At 36.2% G+C, this 17,635-nt stretch overlaps 1 protein-coding gene across 1 annotated transcript in view; it reads right to left on the minus strand.

Annotated features, from left to right (window-relative positions):
- Positions 1–539: 539 nt before the first annotated feature.
- Positions 540–17,635, minus strand: part of LOC144633253 (uncharacterized) — a 38,180-nt gene continuing 21,084 nt past the window's right edge. Inside the window, exons 8-21 of the mRNA XM_078492089.1 lie at positions 14,973–15,128; positions 14,363–14,512; positions 13,273–13,287; positions 10,689–10,820; positions 10,156–10,170; positions 9,370–9,501; positions 7,118–7,264; positions 5,926–5,940; positions 5,053–5,190; positions 4,483–4,497; positions 2,909–3,040; positions 2,490–2,621; positions 1,868–1,882; positions 540–1,025 (exon numbers count right to left, since the gene is read on the minus strand). Coding sequence (XP_078348215.1) covers positions 841–1,025; positions 1,868–1,882; positions 2,490–2,621; positions 2,909–3,040; positions 4,483–4,497; positions 5,053–5,190; positions 5,926–5,940; positions 7,118–7,264; positions 9,370–9,501; positions 10,156–10,170; positions 10,689–10,820; positions 13,273–13,287; positions 14,363–14,512; positions 14,973–15,128 — 1,379 coding nt within the window. The 3' untranslated portion in view covers positions 540–840. The remainder of the gene's footprint in view (positions 1,026–1,867; positions 1,883–2,489; positions 2,622–2,908; positions 3,041–4,482; positions 4,498–5,052; positions 5,191–5,925; positions 5,941–7,117; positions 7,265–9,369; positions 9,502–10,155; positions 10,171–10,688; positions 10,821–13,272; positions 13,288–14,362; positions 14,513–14,972; positions 15,129–17,635) is intronic.

A 17,635-nucleotide genomic window follows, 5' to 3' on the forward strand; every position in this document is an offset into this window, starting at 1 on the left:
AGTCCAGAAAGGAAGACACTGGTATAAACCAGTGACCAGTTTTTCCGAGTTAACTTTGTCTTGCCCCAACAAACTGCCCCTGGGCCTCCGAGAGTGGGTTGGTTAGTATTCGCCAGAAAGATTGGTTTAAAACAAACTAATCTTTCTGGCTTATATTAAGGCTATTGTAAATATCTGAATGTTTCTCACTGTTTAAGATTCTAAAAAGCCTTAGCCAGGAAAGACAAATTAAAGCAATTTATTCTGAATCTGTTTTAATTTAACTCTCCAGCTAGTGTAAGTCATTACAACACAACATTACTTACCAGTTGGTGGTGCTAATGGCAGATGCAAAGAAGAATGTTAAAAAAACAACAAGAAAACAGATTAAAATCATAATGCAATTTAACAAAATGGCTTTCATAACAATGTTCACCTTATAATCAATTTCAAACATGTCATATCTTAAATCACCTGATTCTAGTGTTATTATTATAACTTTGGTATGTTGACTGACTGTTGAGTGCTCAAAAAAGAGCCGGTGACTCGCGTGAGTGACGAATCAAACTAGACTATAAAGTGCAAAAAAATTGTTGTGGAACAATCCGAAACATTTTTACATCCTTTTGGCACAAAAAAAGGGATACGTCCGAACTTTTAATTGACAAATAGTCGTTTCCATGCGACTTTGAGTAGAAAAATGTCATCTGACATCGTTCAAGCTCAAAAACTAGCAGGTATTTGCTCTGTTTCAAACTGGCCAAATCGCGATAATTAAGTGTAATTCAAAGTCTCATAATCGGCGCGTTCTCTGAACCCCATATGGTAAAATGATGTCATTATCTTCTGATTGGTTTTCCATTACATAGGACACGCGATAAACGTAAATAATTCATTTACAAACATACTTGGAGAAATGAGGCAAAACTTTGAGTAATTGCCGACTGTCTTCTCGTAAAAGCAGCAACCCAGTGCTTCACAAGAAGTCCTGTTGAAATCGTGTGGCCCACAATGCGTTCCTAGTTCAAGCTCAGTATGAATGCAAGCTAAAACAAGATTGTAATATAAAGACGTAATTTAGCTGTATTCGATTTATCTTTTTGCGACACTGTCAGTCTTTGCCACACAAAAAAGTTTCGTACTGGGATTGAATGGTCTCAAATGGACGCAAAGCTGAACTGGCTAAACGGAGAAAGGGATATCAAATTTCAATTGTAGTCTGTTTCTGGACAAACAGTGGAAAAAAGGGAAAAATTCAAAAAAATCGTTTGACATCGCTATAAAAAAGAAATTAATATTAATCTGTGCAGGAATGTGAGTGGGAAATTACAATGTCTACTTCACATCTGCCTTGCTTCAACAAAAGTTGCCCGGCAGAAAGGCCTGAAATTCACTAACAGCACCTTTCCTCCAACTGAAAGCAGCGCACTGGGAGCCCAGGGGACTACATGGAGTGCCTAGTAACCCCCGATGACAGCCAAGCTGCAACAAGGTTGCAGCTACCCGCCAAAAACATGACAATTATGAGTAAAATACCATGACATTACTCTGACTGGCAAAGTCTGCTGAAAATGACCCAAAACACGACTTTGTCCACCCCCAGCAATTCAATGACTCCCGGCCCTAGGCATGTTAGCCTTATGACTCAGCTACCCAGCACAACCTTCCATGGACTGGCGTCGGCCTTCAAGTACGGATCCCGAAGGCTACCTTTTGTCAAATCAGTGTTGACATATTCAGTTAACAACTAAAAAAAATGTTCCTGCACTTCTTTTGTCTGGTGTCGTCATTTTCGTTCATGTCTGTTATTTGTTTTTTATTTTTAATAATCTGATCATTCCCTTTACCAGAAAATTTTAAATAAAAAAATGCACAAAGACATACGTACCTGCAAGTGGATGCCCTGTCGATGGAAAAAAAAAAAAGAAAAGAAAATTAACCCTCGAATGGACATGGCTGGGGGTGGATGCCACGAACCCTAAAGGTATTTTGAAATTTTGAAAATATGATTTACTCTATGATACTGAGACTTTCCTTGGCTGTTCACTCATCCCTCGCGGAAGTTTTGATATGTCAACTATGTGCTCATGACTTTTGACGTTGCCATAGCAACGTCATAATCAAGTCCAAGTTTGGCAAAAATCGCCATTTTTGACATAATTGTAATTTCATCATTGTTCCAGTTTTTAAAACAAAATAGCACCATTCGTAAAGTTCCACCTTTCATTTGCGCTGTGCTGGATTCTTATCAATCTCCATTATTTTCTAAAATGAAGGTGAAATTCGAGATGGTGGATCCCATATGACGTCACAGCCAACAAAAAATATGTCGCTTGTAGAGTAAGTTTAGGGCTTTCTACTTGATGCAAAATAATTTCGATAAGTTCACTAAGCATTAATGGGACGAAAACCTTTGGTGGGGGATCAAACAGCCCCCTTCCTTCCCCTTTCTGCTATATTTAAGGATTAAAAGTTCTTAAAATTATTAAACTAAACATCAGAAAACATACCTGAATGAAAGAAACATGTTGGCTCTGCCCCGCTGTCATAGCAACAGCCCTTACGTTCACAGGTCATCTGATCTGTGCCATTGCCTTCGCAAGGGAATCTCTTTTCTCGGCTCACATCGGAGCACTTATCAGCTGAATGGGGGTAAACCATACTGTGGTTTGAGTGATTTTCAATTTATTCATTGTTTATTTAAACAGTTAAACTATGAGCTGGATATTTCTATGAGGGTATAAATGACGAGGCAGAAAGGGGAATTAATTATCACCCAATAGAAATTGAGAGCGAACAATTTAATTATTTTGGTAGAATTCAAGCTTATTTCCCTTTTTAATTACATATCGGTATTTAAAAATAACGTCTAGCCGAAACATTTTGGAATCATTGTATATATGAAACGTAAATTAAATAATTTACTTACTTGAGGGATCAAAGCAAGTGCCGTTGTCAGCTTCGTCATAACAGCAAACACTTTTCAAACACTCCTCTTGCGTAATATTAGCTGACCCACAGCCATTTCGAATTTCCTTACGGATATTATTGCAAGTTTCATCTTGGAGAATAAAACAATGACAAAACAAATGATTGAGATAGTATAATTTCCTTTAGCTCTATCATTGCCCCGCTGGCTGAGAGCAGTTATTGGTTTTATCTTAGATCTTTCCTTTCCGATATAGAAAATTTCAACTGAATATGTACTAGAACTACCCAGAGGTGGGGGAGTGAAGGTGAAGGTGAAGGCTTAGAAACTGTCACAGATTTTAGCCAAATTTTAGACCTACAAAAATGGACACTCAACGTAGGGAAATATAAAATAATCATTTAAAACAGTTACAGAACATTTCAATAACACAGAAAATGCAAGAAAAGGTACAGAGAGCCAAAAATTAAAAAATAAAACGGATGGGACACTGGTTTTTGAAAACTGTAGGGCTGACTTTTTAAAGTTTGCCCGTTTTTTGTTTGTAACTTTTAATTATAGCGCCCAATAGACGTGGAGCAATGGTTTTGTCACTTAGATTTATAGAAGTAATTTCTTCGCTAACATTAACCCTATTCAGACCCGGGGGGGGGGGGGGGGCTTTTGAGGCCCGCGCTGACTTTGAACTTTTATAACTTTTTTAAGATTTAACCAAACGCTGCCAAACTTTCTGAGTTTTCCTAAAATTTATCTGGTAACAAATTGGTAGGGTTGGATGATGTGTCAGGAACTTGACATCACCATGGCAACGGCATTTTGACAGGCATGTTTTCCCAAATTTGTTTCTGTTAATAAAAATCAACTTAAATGGCATTATTGTTACATTTTTAAGGGTTTAAAGTACATTTTTATTCATTTGGAGTACTTTGCCATGATTTTGGGTGGTTTTCTGGCATTTTGGAAAAATTTGGAAATCCAAGATGGCGGATCCGAGATGGCGGCTGTTTTGACATCATGATGTAATTGTCACGTGATGTAACGTCACCATCCCACGTGACGTATACCAAAAGAAAGAGTTTCGGACGTACAATACATCCTATAAGTTTCATGGTGATTGCTTAAATATTCTAGAAGTAACATAGGGGGGGGGGGGGGGGCTTCCGAAGCCCCCCCTCCCCCCGGGCGAGAAGGCCAAAAAAGCCCGGTCTGAATAGGGTTAAATTTTACATCGAATATTTGGCAAAACTTCATAAAATAGACTTAACTCAGCCTTGACACAGTCCCTTAAAGACCGGCCTACTTTTGCTAAATATAGGGGCTATGTGGGTGGTAGAGTAAAGATTTTTCGGTCCTCAGGGCATTATTGTTGTAACAAGAAAAGGAGCAGATCACGCAGGCCCCTCCATTAGATACACTACTGATGAGTTTGCTCTGTAAAATGGTTACGATTTTAACGGAATAATCAGTGTATAATAACATTTCCAACAGCACGCCTCACTGAAATGCAAATATGCAAAGTCATTATCTATCATAAATATCTAAACCGTTTAAATGAGAAACGAAATTCAACCTACTTGGAATATGATGATCTGCAGGAAAGAAAAAGAAACATCAAGCATGAAAATTGTACATCCAATCCTAACTTTACACACAACGAGGAGCAGGCGGGCTAACCAGTAATTGCTAAAAATAGGGGTGGGGGGAGGGGGGAGGCTGGGGGCGTAGGGTGTAGCTTGTGTAATTTACGTTTAAAAACCTGCCTTTCAGCTGGAACGACCTTTACTTCTTATTCGTTTTGGTTAAAACCAGTTAAACCGGGACACTTACGTTTAATTTAATATATCACATTTAAAGCGTTTCCTTAACCTTATAATTATGTTAAAATGACGTAATTGTGGAATAATAAAATATTTTAAATTAGTTTACTGATGGCTCTGTACCACGTGGCATGGAACAAACTTAATAATTAGTATATACACACTCAGTAATCTTGGTGTTTCAAGCAATCTGAATGAGATCTGCAATCTGTTGAGATCACTTCGTGTGTATATACTAAAACAATTATTCTTTGAAATCTCGGTGAATAGCGGCAGAATATTCACCGAGATTTCAAAGAATAATTGTTAAATAATTCATTGACATACCTGGAGGTAGATAGCAATACTTTACTGAATGACCACCTGTCTGCTCAAAAAAGCAGCAACCCAGTGCTTCACAAGAAGTCCTGGTGAAATCATGTGGGCCACAATGCGTTCCTTGTTGAGGCAGGGTATTAATGCAAGCTAAAACACATTGTAATTGAAATGGTAATTAAGACGTATTTCATTTATTTCTTACAACATTATCAGTCTTTAAAAGGTTACCTAATGGGAGCAAATGGTCTCGAATAGACGTAAAGCAGAACTGGCTTAAGGGAAAAGGAGATATCAAAGTTCAATTATAAAAAAAGAGAAACGGGAAAAATCCAGAAAAAAAGGAAGGCTAGATTTAAATCGCTATAAAAATGTAGTAATATAATTAAAGCAAGAAAAATGAGTAAAAAGTAAAAAGACAGCAACAATGTCTACCACGCATCTTAATTTTAGTCAGCAACTGAACATTGTTCTTGCTCTTTTTTCTGTTTTGTCGTCATTTTCGTTTCTAAAATTTGCATTCGAATTAAAGGTGTACATTAAATATATTAATCTAGTTATCACCCATTGATCGACTCTTTCGTCTGTTAACTTACAAACAAACTATTGGCGAACTCGTGTTGGCAAATTCGAGTTGGTGTGTGTCAACGACGCAGAAACGCAAACAAGTTGGCCAACTGTTGGCGACAACATAGAAATTGTCTCTATTCTCACCAACATTTTGCCAACTTGTTTGCCAACTGTTGTTGTGTTGTTCACACACACCAACTTGAGTTTGCCAACATGAGTTTGCCAACTTAAGTTTGTCAGGTGAAGGCCGCTTAACAGTCTTGTAATTCCTTAGCCATATGTTATTAATGAAAAAATAAACCAAGACACACGTACCTGCGAGTGGATGCCCTGTTGATGGGAAATAAAGTCAATTAAAATGGAATAAACTCTATGATGCTGAGACTTTCAATAGCTGTTTATTCATCCCTCGTGAAAATGTTGATTTTCTTTTACTATGTGTCCATAATATTTTTGACGTTGTCATAATAACGTCGTAATCACTTCCAGGTCTAGGAAAAGATCGCCATTTTTGACAAAAAATGTTTTTCCTTTTTTTTAACAATACTATTCGTATAATTCTACTTTTTAATTGAACTTTGGCTGGATTCTGTAACAATTTTCGTTGTTTTCTAAAATGAAAATGAAATCCAAGATAGCGGATCCAAGATGACGGATCTTATGGCGTCATGTGATCTCATATGACGTCAGAGCCAACAAAAAAATATGACGCTTTCTACTGTAGTAGTTGTACTGTAGTTTAATGAGACAAAAACTACAGGGGACCGCAAATGATAATGATATTTGTAGGATCTGCTTAGAGATCTGATCGATCAGCAACGAAATGAAATAACAAACAAGACTGCAAGCAAGGCGATATGATCATACTACGTGAAAAGTAGACTATGCGAGACACCAACGCAACTAGAACCAATAGAGCAGGACTGCAACCGTGGAAAGCTATTTTGTCTTTTTTGAGCTCTTGATCTTCAGTACTGCAGAGATCTACTACAAATTTAAATCTACTACAAAATCATTTAGATTTGTTACATTGTGCAGAAGAGTTTATACTGCGTATTCTTCAATACTTTTTTCATCCTTGCCTCTGACAAGTAATTTACTTTTGGTGAAGTCGACATATTTTCACTTCTTTTATTTTTTCCTTCCTGATTCATGTTAACATTGTTGCAGGTTCTTTTTTTTTTAATTATCTAAAATTGTAAAATTAAAGTGATTCCTTCATATTGCATGGCATCCTTACTGCGCAGAATTTCACACGTAATTAACTTTATAACTAATTTCTTTTTTTTAAGTGTCAATGGTATTTAGCTAAAAAGCTAATTGGGGACACTAAAATAAATATGCAAATATAAAATATAAAAATACTTATATTATATAAATGTATATAAAATATAAAAACACCAATATTAAATAAATAGATAAATAGATATAAAATATAAAAAATACTAATATTATAAAAAAAGATATATCGATAGATAGTTAAATGACACACCATCAGTAAACATACCTGAATAAAAGAAACATGTTGTCTCGAGCAAGACTGCTTGAGCTCCGCTGTCATGACAACAACCTTTATCTTCACAGATCTTCTGATCTGTGCCACTTTGTTCACAGGGGAATCTCTTGTCATGGGCCACATCGGAACATTTGTCAGCTGAATGGGGAAATCATGATATGGATTTATTAGCTTTCTATTTATATGTTGGTTTTTGTATGTTGGTTAAAGATTTAACATAAGTAAATTCGAATAATTTAAGGTGGCGGGCGCATTTAAAAATAAGAGGCTTGTAGATTATCTATTTTCCGCCGGTCTGTGTAATAACAGTGAGTGAGTATACTGTCTATCTTATCTCGCAATTATTTACCAAACCCTTTGTAGTCGAGTAATAGGTTTCCGTGGCCTAATGTTTAACGCGCTTAATTTCGGATCGAGCGATTGTGTTCGAGCGCTGGCCGGGATCACTACGTTCTTTATTTGGGCAAGACCACCAAGGTGCATAAATGGATATAAGCGAAATAATGCTGGGGGAGGGGAAACCGGTGGGTTTGGGTAATCTTGTAATGGACTAGCATCTCATCCTGTAGGGAGAAGAAATACTCCTAGTCACTTAATGCTAAAAAAACCGGATAAGCTTAGACGGTATGGGCCCTTTGGCTCGACGCACACTTATTATTATTATTATTTGATTATTATTTCTGCCTTTATATTTCAGGGCGTGTATTTATAGATTGGAAAGCTTATAATTAACAAATAAAGAAGCCTAAGCCATGTTTTATTTACCTACGTATACTAGAAGATGGTAATAACAATGCACGCTTGTGGTCTGGAAAAGCTGCTAGTGGATGCCCGAGTCGTAAGGCGAGGGCATAAAGCTGCTTTTTTAGACCTCAAAAGTGCATTATTCAAACTACCTGTAAATAATAAAGATGGTAGATTTTATAATTTCTTATAGAACATGGAAAACCATCTTCTAGTAGGTAAATAGATTCCATTTTGCCGTGTGTCTGTTCAGTTATAGATCACAGATGACGACAAAATGTGGTATGAACAGAGAAGTGGCCCACGAGGCGCTAGCCGAGTGGGTCACTGATGTTTATACCACATTTTGACGTCTTCTGTGATCTATAACTGAACAGACGCACGGCAAAATGGAATCTATTTACCTACCTGTATATTTTTATTATTTTTATTGTTATAAGGGTCGTCTAGGCTATTGTTGTCACTTAGGTTTGAACTTTGTTCAATAATTGTGAAATTGAAATCAGAGAGAACATGGAAAGTTTTGTTGAAATGTGTCGCAACTTCACAAGCGTTCTTATTAGTATTCATGGTCGAGAATACTCTGATTTTTACTTTACTTTACTTTTTTCTCATCAGGTTTGGCAAACCTTCTTTTCTACACAACTATATTATAATAGGTATATATATGACACCTTAAGGTGACCCGAGGGTATTTATGAGGCTGACAGTTCCCAACCGTATGAAAGGAACACGCTCAAATTTGGCCTTTATCTTTAACCAACATACAAAAACCAAACCTTTGCAATATCCTGTTCTAGCTGCTGCACACAAAAAATACAAAACAAATCGACAATTTTTTTTGCAATTTTAAATTACGTCATTTGTTTGATATTGTCGAAAATGTGGCTGAAAACCATCTACCTTTAATGACTGCTATCATTTGATGTATATCCACGATCTTTTTAACTTTTATACACAAGATTGATGTGACATCAGTCTCAAAACTGGGTGGTACTGGGTTTTTATAAGTATCACATTTATGCGACGGTCAAGACAGACGCATAACAAAACAGTTTTTAAGGGCAAAGTGAAGAAGTCGCTTGTTCAGGAAATCTACGGAGTTGATTTTCCTGTAAGTTGTTGTAAGTAAACTTTAACTGTTTGGCAACGTTTTGAGGTAATTACAAAAAAAAAAAAAATCACCGTGGCGTTTTAAAAATTATCGCGTTTTTTTTTTAAAACAAAGTCTTCCGAAAATCGCTCATAGCTCAAAAAATCTCGTTTGATCTCCATAAGATTTTACATTTTTATATAATTTTAGAATTATTTTTTCAGATTCTCAAAAAATCTAAGCAATCGCTTTACGTTTTCTTGTATTAAAACGAGCTTAAATGATGGAACTGTCAGCCTCATAAATACCCGCGGGCCACCTTAAAAGATTAGTCAAAATCAATTCTTAACGTCTGCCCAAAACATTTTGGCATCGTTGTGTATATCGAACTTAAATATTAACTTACTTAATGGAGTAAAACAAGTTCCATTGCCAGCTTCGTCATAACAGCACAATTTTTTCACACACTCCTCTTGTGTAATATTAGCTAGTCCACAACTGCTCCGTATTTCCTTACGAATCATATTGCAGGCTTCATCTTTGAGAATAATAAAAAAAGTCAAACAACTAATTGGCAGTGTATAACTCCTTCAGCTCTAAACTGTCTAAACTGTCACGGAATTTAGCCAGATTTTATACATCAGAAATTGGACACCAATCTGTGTAAAATATAAAGTAACTACACAAAAACAAAAACTTTAAAAAAATCACACAACAATTGACAAATTAAATCGATTCAGTCATGTGTTTTTAAAAACTATATGGCTGAATCTTCAAAGTTAGTAGTTTGTTTGTATTTTTTTAGATATAACGCCCAAGAAACATGTGTGTTTGTAATAGAGCTATCATTTTGATATTTAGATTCACAAAAGTAATTTCCTTGCTTACATTAAAATTTCACATCGAGTATTTGAGGAACTTTATAAAATAAACTTAAATAATCATATTCTTGTTAAGTATTGGGCTTTTAAAGGGGTAGAGATGGGATATTGTTCCTCAAGCCATTATTTTACATTTTTTAACACGGAAAGGAGAAGACTTCGCAAGGCCCTACACAAGACAATTGATACTGATAAGTCTGCCGGGCTTTACTGTTTCCACAGAATAACTGATTTTCATTAGAAAGAATTAAGTCATAAACTGCCACAAATATCAACACGATCTAAAGAGAGAGAAACAAATTTCAACCTACCTGCAATAGGATGCCCTGAAAAAAGAAAGCAAAGAAAAAAACATACCAAACATGAAAATTGTATATCACGTTCAAAATGGAGACATAGAGGCACAAAGTATCCCCTATATTACTTCAAAGACTTTTACTCTATAAAAATGAAAGTCATATATGATGTGTAAGCAATTAAATCAAGGCACCTTACCAAACAATGGACACACGCAAAATGTTCCCGATGTACTATCTTTAGAAAAGTGTCACGAAGTTTTACTTAAGTGCTGGAGTTATTTTTTCGAAAGAAGCCCTGGAATATCCTAGCCTCAAATATCCTTGCAGAACAAAAATAACGAGTAAAAGAACCTCGACGCTATACCAACCTTTTTCAGTTCATCCAGTATTTTTGAACGAAACAAACCGTAATGGTAGACCAACAAACTAAATGTTTCATGCACGCTCAGTGTCTCTCAAGTGTACCGTTTGAATGAATTTAAAACAAATACAAAAGCAAACCCCGCGTCCGCACACTTGAAATCAGCTTTTAAATGTAAACAAACCTGGTGGGGAAAAGCAGTGCTTTGTTGGATAGCCATAATCTGCGTTGTCATAGCAACATCCTTTTGCATTGCATGTGTCTTTATTACCGGATCCACAATCAACCCGGGCGCTGGGCTCTCCACTGCCACAAGCTGAAATTTGAATAGCTAGGAATTAGCTCCTTAGCATGTAATAGCTATAGAAGACTTTGCATTAAAGTTGATCCTTAAGCTTCCAGAGTCAAAACACGTTTCAATGTGATTCTCAACTTCATTTATAATTGAGGGGCTGATCATGAAGGCGTAAAATGGGACCCGGGATTTGGGGCAAATTTTAATTGGGAAAATCAGATTTTGGGTCAATGAGAATGGGAATCACAGACAGAAAAACAAAAGAACTGAGAATGGGATTTTGAAAAATTACATGGGACCCTCATAATTCGGTTTCGATTGAAGCTCGACAGAAAAACTACGCTTCGCGTCATATTTGTAACTATCAGTTTGCTGATTTTGGATATATTAGTTTAAAATGTTTATTGAGTCTTTGGTTGAAACTCCTGGGTATGACCAAAAATAAATTTGCTATTTGGTGATATTTTTAAATGACAATGTTTTCTTTTTGGGGATGCCTAAGGGCATCCCTAGTTGTTGTTAGGGTGCGTGTGTATTTCCCTTGGGAGTGAGGATAATTGGATTATCAACCGAAATAACCAATAACAGCATCATATAATGGTCCCTTGGGTGTTGGGCAAACCGGTTTTGGCAAGGTTGGGTTAAATTGTGAGGAATTGAGGAAAACAGGTTTTGATGCGCAAGACAAGGAAATTAGTCAAATGCATGAGCTCGAAGATAACTGGTTTTGCAAGTGATTGATCGATTGTTTCTATTTTCGTGTTCAGCTATCTCCGCGTGTAAACAAATGCGCTTTAGTTGCTTTCAATAAACCCGGTAATAAACCGCCCGAACTAGCTAACATCTAAATTTTTCAGTTACAGTTGGACTCTAATTCCTCATATCGTTGAAGCGACTGGCGGAAATACGTTGACCATGCCAATATGATAAGCAAAAGCGAATTCTTTTGGTATTTTCTTTCGTGAAAGCTAAAATTCCTTCCCGTTTCCGTCAAATGTCTACACTTTCCGTGCGTTGCTAATTAAATCAGCTGAATCAGTTACATGCGGCTGACTTTCCCCAATAATATTTAATCAATACAGTACTGCATGTATTTGAAAAATTTAAACAAAGTTTTATGAACAAAAAAGTTTTTATTTGACTTAAGTGGTTATAAATACTCGTGAACTGAGACGTTCTTCGCCACTTTTGTGTCTTACGTGATGACTGTTAAAATTTAATTAACAAGTAAACACGCAAAGAGCTCGCTTTGTATTTTTCGCCAATACAGCACTTCATTCGAACTTAAAAGCATTGTAGTCGCCAAAAAATTTCAATATTTTTTGGTGTTGCTGAGGATTATCTTTCCGATATTTGGAGAACATGGAAAACGAGTTTGTTTGCATTCAGTACAACGTGTTGACTTTGTGGTTACGAGCGTTCTTCTGTTTGCAGAGTAGACCATGCTGTGTAAATAGTTCACATCGAATCCAAAACAATACCGTTTCGTTTGTGAGGAAACCAACCAAAAACAGCAACGTGACGTTTCTCTCGAGCCTTATTTTAAAAGTATTTTTTTGTAATGCACAGTTCTTTCTCTTAGAATGATGCTCGGAAACATCAAAGGAAAAAATGTATGCGGAATAATTTCAATAATGGATATCCAATATTACAAACTTTCAAAATGCTTCTCGAGAAACAATTCGTTTTCCATTGGAGGAGGTTGCCACTGGCCCACAGGTCGCCATATATAAATATAGTGGACAACCAATTCCAAGAAATTTCCCCGAGTTTAAGTTTTTTGTCGATCTTCCTCCTAGCGAGGAGTGCCGAGATCGAGACATGCACCTTTCAGGACAACAAAAGGAGGCTTATCAGGTTCTGCACCGTAGTACTCCCCTTTAGTGTGCTGAAAAGGCACCTTTAATTAATTAATTGAGATGTCGTTCATGTTTGCGGTCCCTAACTGTTCTCAGTTTTAAAATACTTATCCTGAACTATATCAGTGACAGGAACACTTTGGCGGGTAACGTCTTCCACTCTTGCGCTTATCATAAAAAAAATACTATAACGAACTCTTCCGATCAATGCAGGCTACGGTTTATCATAAACCATAAAAAATCTTTACGGCATCCCCATTTGTTGCTACTTTTTCCAGCAACAAATCTACTTGTTAATTATATATTTGATCTTTTCGGATTCCTTTGTTAACAACGTTGACACCGTTGGCAAAAATCATGCCTTATAACATTTTCGATCTTTTGAAAGAAAATGTTCGTCACAAAATTTAATTAAATAAATCTATATGTGAGGCTTATGCGTCCAGTGGCTAATAACGACCGATAATGAAAATTCTTTATGTGGAATTCAGATAATCATTTTCTCTTTTGCGATAAATTAATTCTTTTCAAACAAATATCATTTCCCTTTGTTCTGCAGATTAGTTATACTTATCCTATCAAGATTGGATTGTTAACCAAAATCATCAGCCTACCGGCCATTGGGAGATCTGTTAAAAAAAGACGATACCAAAGTTAGGATATTACAGCATATATTTGGTTTGCCAAAACAAGAACCAGTAAGTCGTAAAACTTGGTTTTTACTAACTTGTGATAAGCATGAATGAATAAGAATACTTAATACTTTCCGAGACGTATGTATGTCCATGATATTTGACTTTGACATGGCAACGTCATAATTAAAAGCAGTCTGGCTAGAAATCGTAATTTTTTTTTTCTTTATCTCTGTTTTTAATTTTTGAAACAGAATTGTACGATATGCTTTTTTACATTTCATAAGAATTCTGGTTGATTTTGCATCAATTTTCGCTATTTCCTTTTTTTTCTAAGGAAATGTTGAAATCATAGTTAATAGAGGAAAATGGTTATGAAGTAAGACAAGTACGCTATTTTGGGGGTTGAGAGTGCACAAAACCTGACAAAGTACAATGGGTGGTTACGTGTGTTCATGCAACTAAACAATAAAAACTTTGCGATTACATAACTCATGCATGATGTATGAGCGCACCTTCCAACCTTAATCTTGGCCTCTTTGTTTGCTCCTGTGATGTTTGCCGGGCTTCTTAACCATTTCCCTCTATTAACTATGTTGAAATCCAAGATGGCTAGTCCAAGATGGCGGCTCTAATGACGTTAGATGTCGTCATATTTCATAGTGTAGAGTCAGCTTAAGGATTTCTACACAGCGCAAAATAATTTCACTTCGCCTTAATAGAACGAAAACCCTGGGGAGGGGTTCGACGAGCGAAAGTGCACAATAGCTTCAGAAAAATAGAACAAGTATTGTGCAGGTTATCGGCGTCAGTTGACGTGAATAATCCAAACAAAAAGAACTTTAAAAAGCCGTGGGAGCAAATACAAATCTGCTGGACGTGCCGTTGACGAAAATAACTTGTTTGTACTGTTAGAGTATCTTTGACTGAATATGTTATTAAATGGGTTGTTCAATGACTTAAATGACAATCTAAGTACATATATAATAAACACAATACCACGTGGGAAGTACTTTGCACGGCATAGATACCGTATGCGCATTTTCCATGAAGTATTCTATTTATATCTTACCCAATTGATTTTTACTGTAATAGCAATATGGCACGCCGCTGGGGACGTTGTCTTGGTAACAGCATTGTTTCTCTTTGCACTGGATTTGCGTCATCCCTTCAAAACCACAATCTATACGCTTACTTTCGTTAATGGCAAGGCACTCGCTATCTATTGAAATAAAATGAATTTGACCTCAAGGTAAATATGTTTTACGGCTAACCTTAAGTTAACATTTTTCAATTTTTACGCCTAACGGCTAAGTATTTGGCTATTTACAGCTAACAGCTAACCCCATTGAGACTCTCTATTAATATAAACCTAGGGTAGATATAACTAACACTTAAAAAAGTCCTTGATTGCTGATTGCTCTTACTGTTGTTGTTCCGTTAATTTATACGTTCCTCCGTCCGTCGGTCGTTCGTTTGTTTGTTCATTCATTCATTCATTCATTCATTCATTCATTCATTCATTCATTCATTCATTCATTCGTTCGTTCGTTCGTTCGTTCGTTCGTTCGTTCGTTCGTTCGTTCGTTCGTTCGTTCGTTCGTTCGTTCGTTCGTTCGTTCGTTCGTTCGTTCGTTCGTTTGCTCGTTTGTTCATTCGTTCGTGCGTTCTTTCAAACTTACAGGGCTTATAGCAATGAGGCGCGCCTTCCGGTACATAATTGTTAAAGCAACAACCTTTTGCTTTACACGCGTCAGCGCCAATATTATGATATCTACAATCTTCTTTAGAGGAGTTTTCAACTTTAGTGCAATCTTCAGTAAGAGTAGCAAGGAAGTCTGAAAAAAAGATTGCAATTAGGAAACATTAATTTTTTGCCTTAAAGCTGACTTTCATGCATTTTGGGAAGTATTTTTGCTAAATGATGGACATTTTTAACTACTTGTAATTTAAAACATACAAAACCGTAGAATGAAGGCCTCACCGCCAGCCTCCCTCCGCTGGCCATTAGTTGCTGACAGTGAAAAAAAAAAAAAAGTTTGGAGAAGAGAGAACAAGCACATTTCAACAATATGTTTTTTGTCCATTGGCCAGAATTGTAATAGAGTTAAGCACTGACTTTTTAAGCTTAAGTTAGACGTGAACTGTAGGAAATTGATACGTTATGGTCTTTTATTACTTTGTTAAAGCATGATAGAGTGATTTAATTTTACTCGCGAAACAATTTCTAATAGTTATCGCGTAAAGTCAAAACTAGCGAAAGAAACAATGGAATTAGTATCTAATACATTGGCTGCAGTCACTTCTAGGCTACTTACTATAGTTAAGACTGGGATAACTATAGTTAGCTATTTTGGTAATGTGACCGCTTCTCTGTTCATTCTAACTATAGTAAGAAAATTTACGCCTCGATGGTCCAAAACAATACAGACTGACTATAGTTCTATCCAAGCAGGGTTCGTGGGTTAGTCTTAAGGAGGCTCGATGTAGTTTTTCTAGCCTAAGGGTGGTTGTTTTGAAAATTAAAATTATCTGGGAAGCCAATGTTTGATTTTTGCCAAAATACACCATAATGATCATATATGACCAAATTTTATTTTTTTACCTGTCACTTAGTCACAAAGGTTACCATAGCAACGATTGACGTTTTCTTTTGTTCTCAAAGAAGCTTGATTTTCTCGAAATCTAGACTGACAATTGGTATTCATTTTTTTATATGTTTAAGTTTGGTAGATTGACTAACTGTTGACGAAATTTTAGAAAAATCTGTAAGAGCGTTTTCAAGAAATCAAGAATGAAATTTTCAGAAAAACACCGTTTTAATATAAATCAGTCGCTTTAAGATTGTTTCGTATTATTTGAGCACAGTTACTTTCACTGAAATATAAATACTTACACCATCAAAGACCATTAACTAAAAGCGAAAGACTTTTTGCTTTAATTTGTTAAAATATATCGACTGCCGATTGAAGGAAATTATAAGAAAATACCAAAAACTTCATTCTTGATTTACTCTAAAACCCTCTTACAGATTTTCCTAAAATTTTGTGTACAGGTAGTCAATCTACTATACTTAAACATATCAAAAAATTAATACCAAAAGTCAGTCTAGATTTCGAGAAAATCAAGCTTGTTTGAGAACAAAAGAAAACGTCAATGGTTGCTATGGTAACCTTTGTGGCAAAGTGACGGGTAAAAAATTAAAATTTGGTCATATTGGATCATTATGGTGTATTTTGGCAAAAATCGAACATTGACTTCCTAGATAATTTTAATTTTTAAAACAACCACCCTTCGGCTAAAAAAACTACATCGAGCCTCCTTAAGTTTACAAAGGAACAACTAATCAGAACAAAATAAAGCGTAAAGAAAAAACAACATTCCAAAAAAATTACAAATAACCAATGTTAGCAATCATAAAGTTTAACCTTACAACAATAGATAAAAGGAACAACAAGACACGGCTTTTGCCGATCAACCGTTTTTTACATTTAACGGATCAACAACAAGGGCTGTCATAAACTAATTGTAATTCGAAATAATCCAAAGGCTAATCAGAACTTACTGTAGTTAACTGCATTGGTGTGACTGCAAAGTCAACTGAAAGCACTAACTACAGTTAGGTATGACGTCACGTAACTTGAGACTAAGGGCCTGTTTATATCATTCCGGAATGACTTTCATTCCGGAACGAGTTCATTCCATCCCCATACATTTCTCTGTATCTGTTTACATGATACCGAGTCAAGTCATTCCGGATTGAGTTCCGGTTTTCATTCTGGAATGAAAGTTTCGTTCTGGAATTACATTTCATTCTGGTATCATGTAAACACAGAACGAATTTCGTTCCGAGATGAAATTGCAACTCATGAAACCGCATACGGAGGAACGAAAAAACGTAATAGCATTTACTGTTTAGCACAAAGAAGCAGCTCTATGGTCATATTACTCGTTAAAATTGCAGAGACGGCCACTAATGGGCACATGTTTGCGCAAAACATGGCCATCTTGTTTTGAACACGCGCGAAAACCGCGCACGTAAAAATGCCTTTGGTTGAACGGATCGACTCTGTCATGTAAATGCAGAACGAACTTCATTCCGGAACGAGTTTCGTTCCGGAATGAGAGTCATTCCGGAATCATGTAAACAAGCCCTTACTAAAGTTAAATTTTCGGTTACGTCGTAGATTAATTCGCGGGTTTAGTAAAAATCACTCATAGTATTACGCCAATCAATTATTAAGATGTCCTTTGCTTAGAATAAACTAGTCTACATGTGTTAAGTGCTAGACGCTATGTGAGCCATCAGGAAGGTAAGGCTTGATGCAGACGTGAAGGCAAGGCG

This window comes from Oculina patagonica, chromosome 12 (assembly GCF_052425735.1).
Source record: "Oculina patagonica isolate OP01 chromosome 12, crgOcupat, whole genome shotgun sequence".
In the NCBI taxonomy this organism is placed as follows: Eukaryota; Metazoa; Cnidaria; class Anthozoa; order Scleractinia; family Oculinidae; genus Oculina; species Oculina patagonica.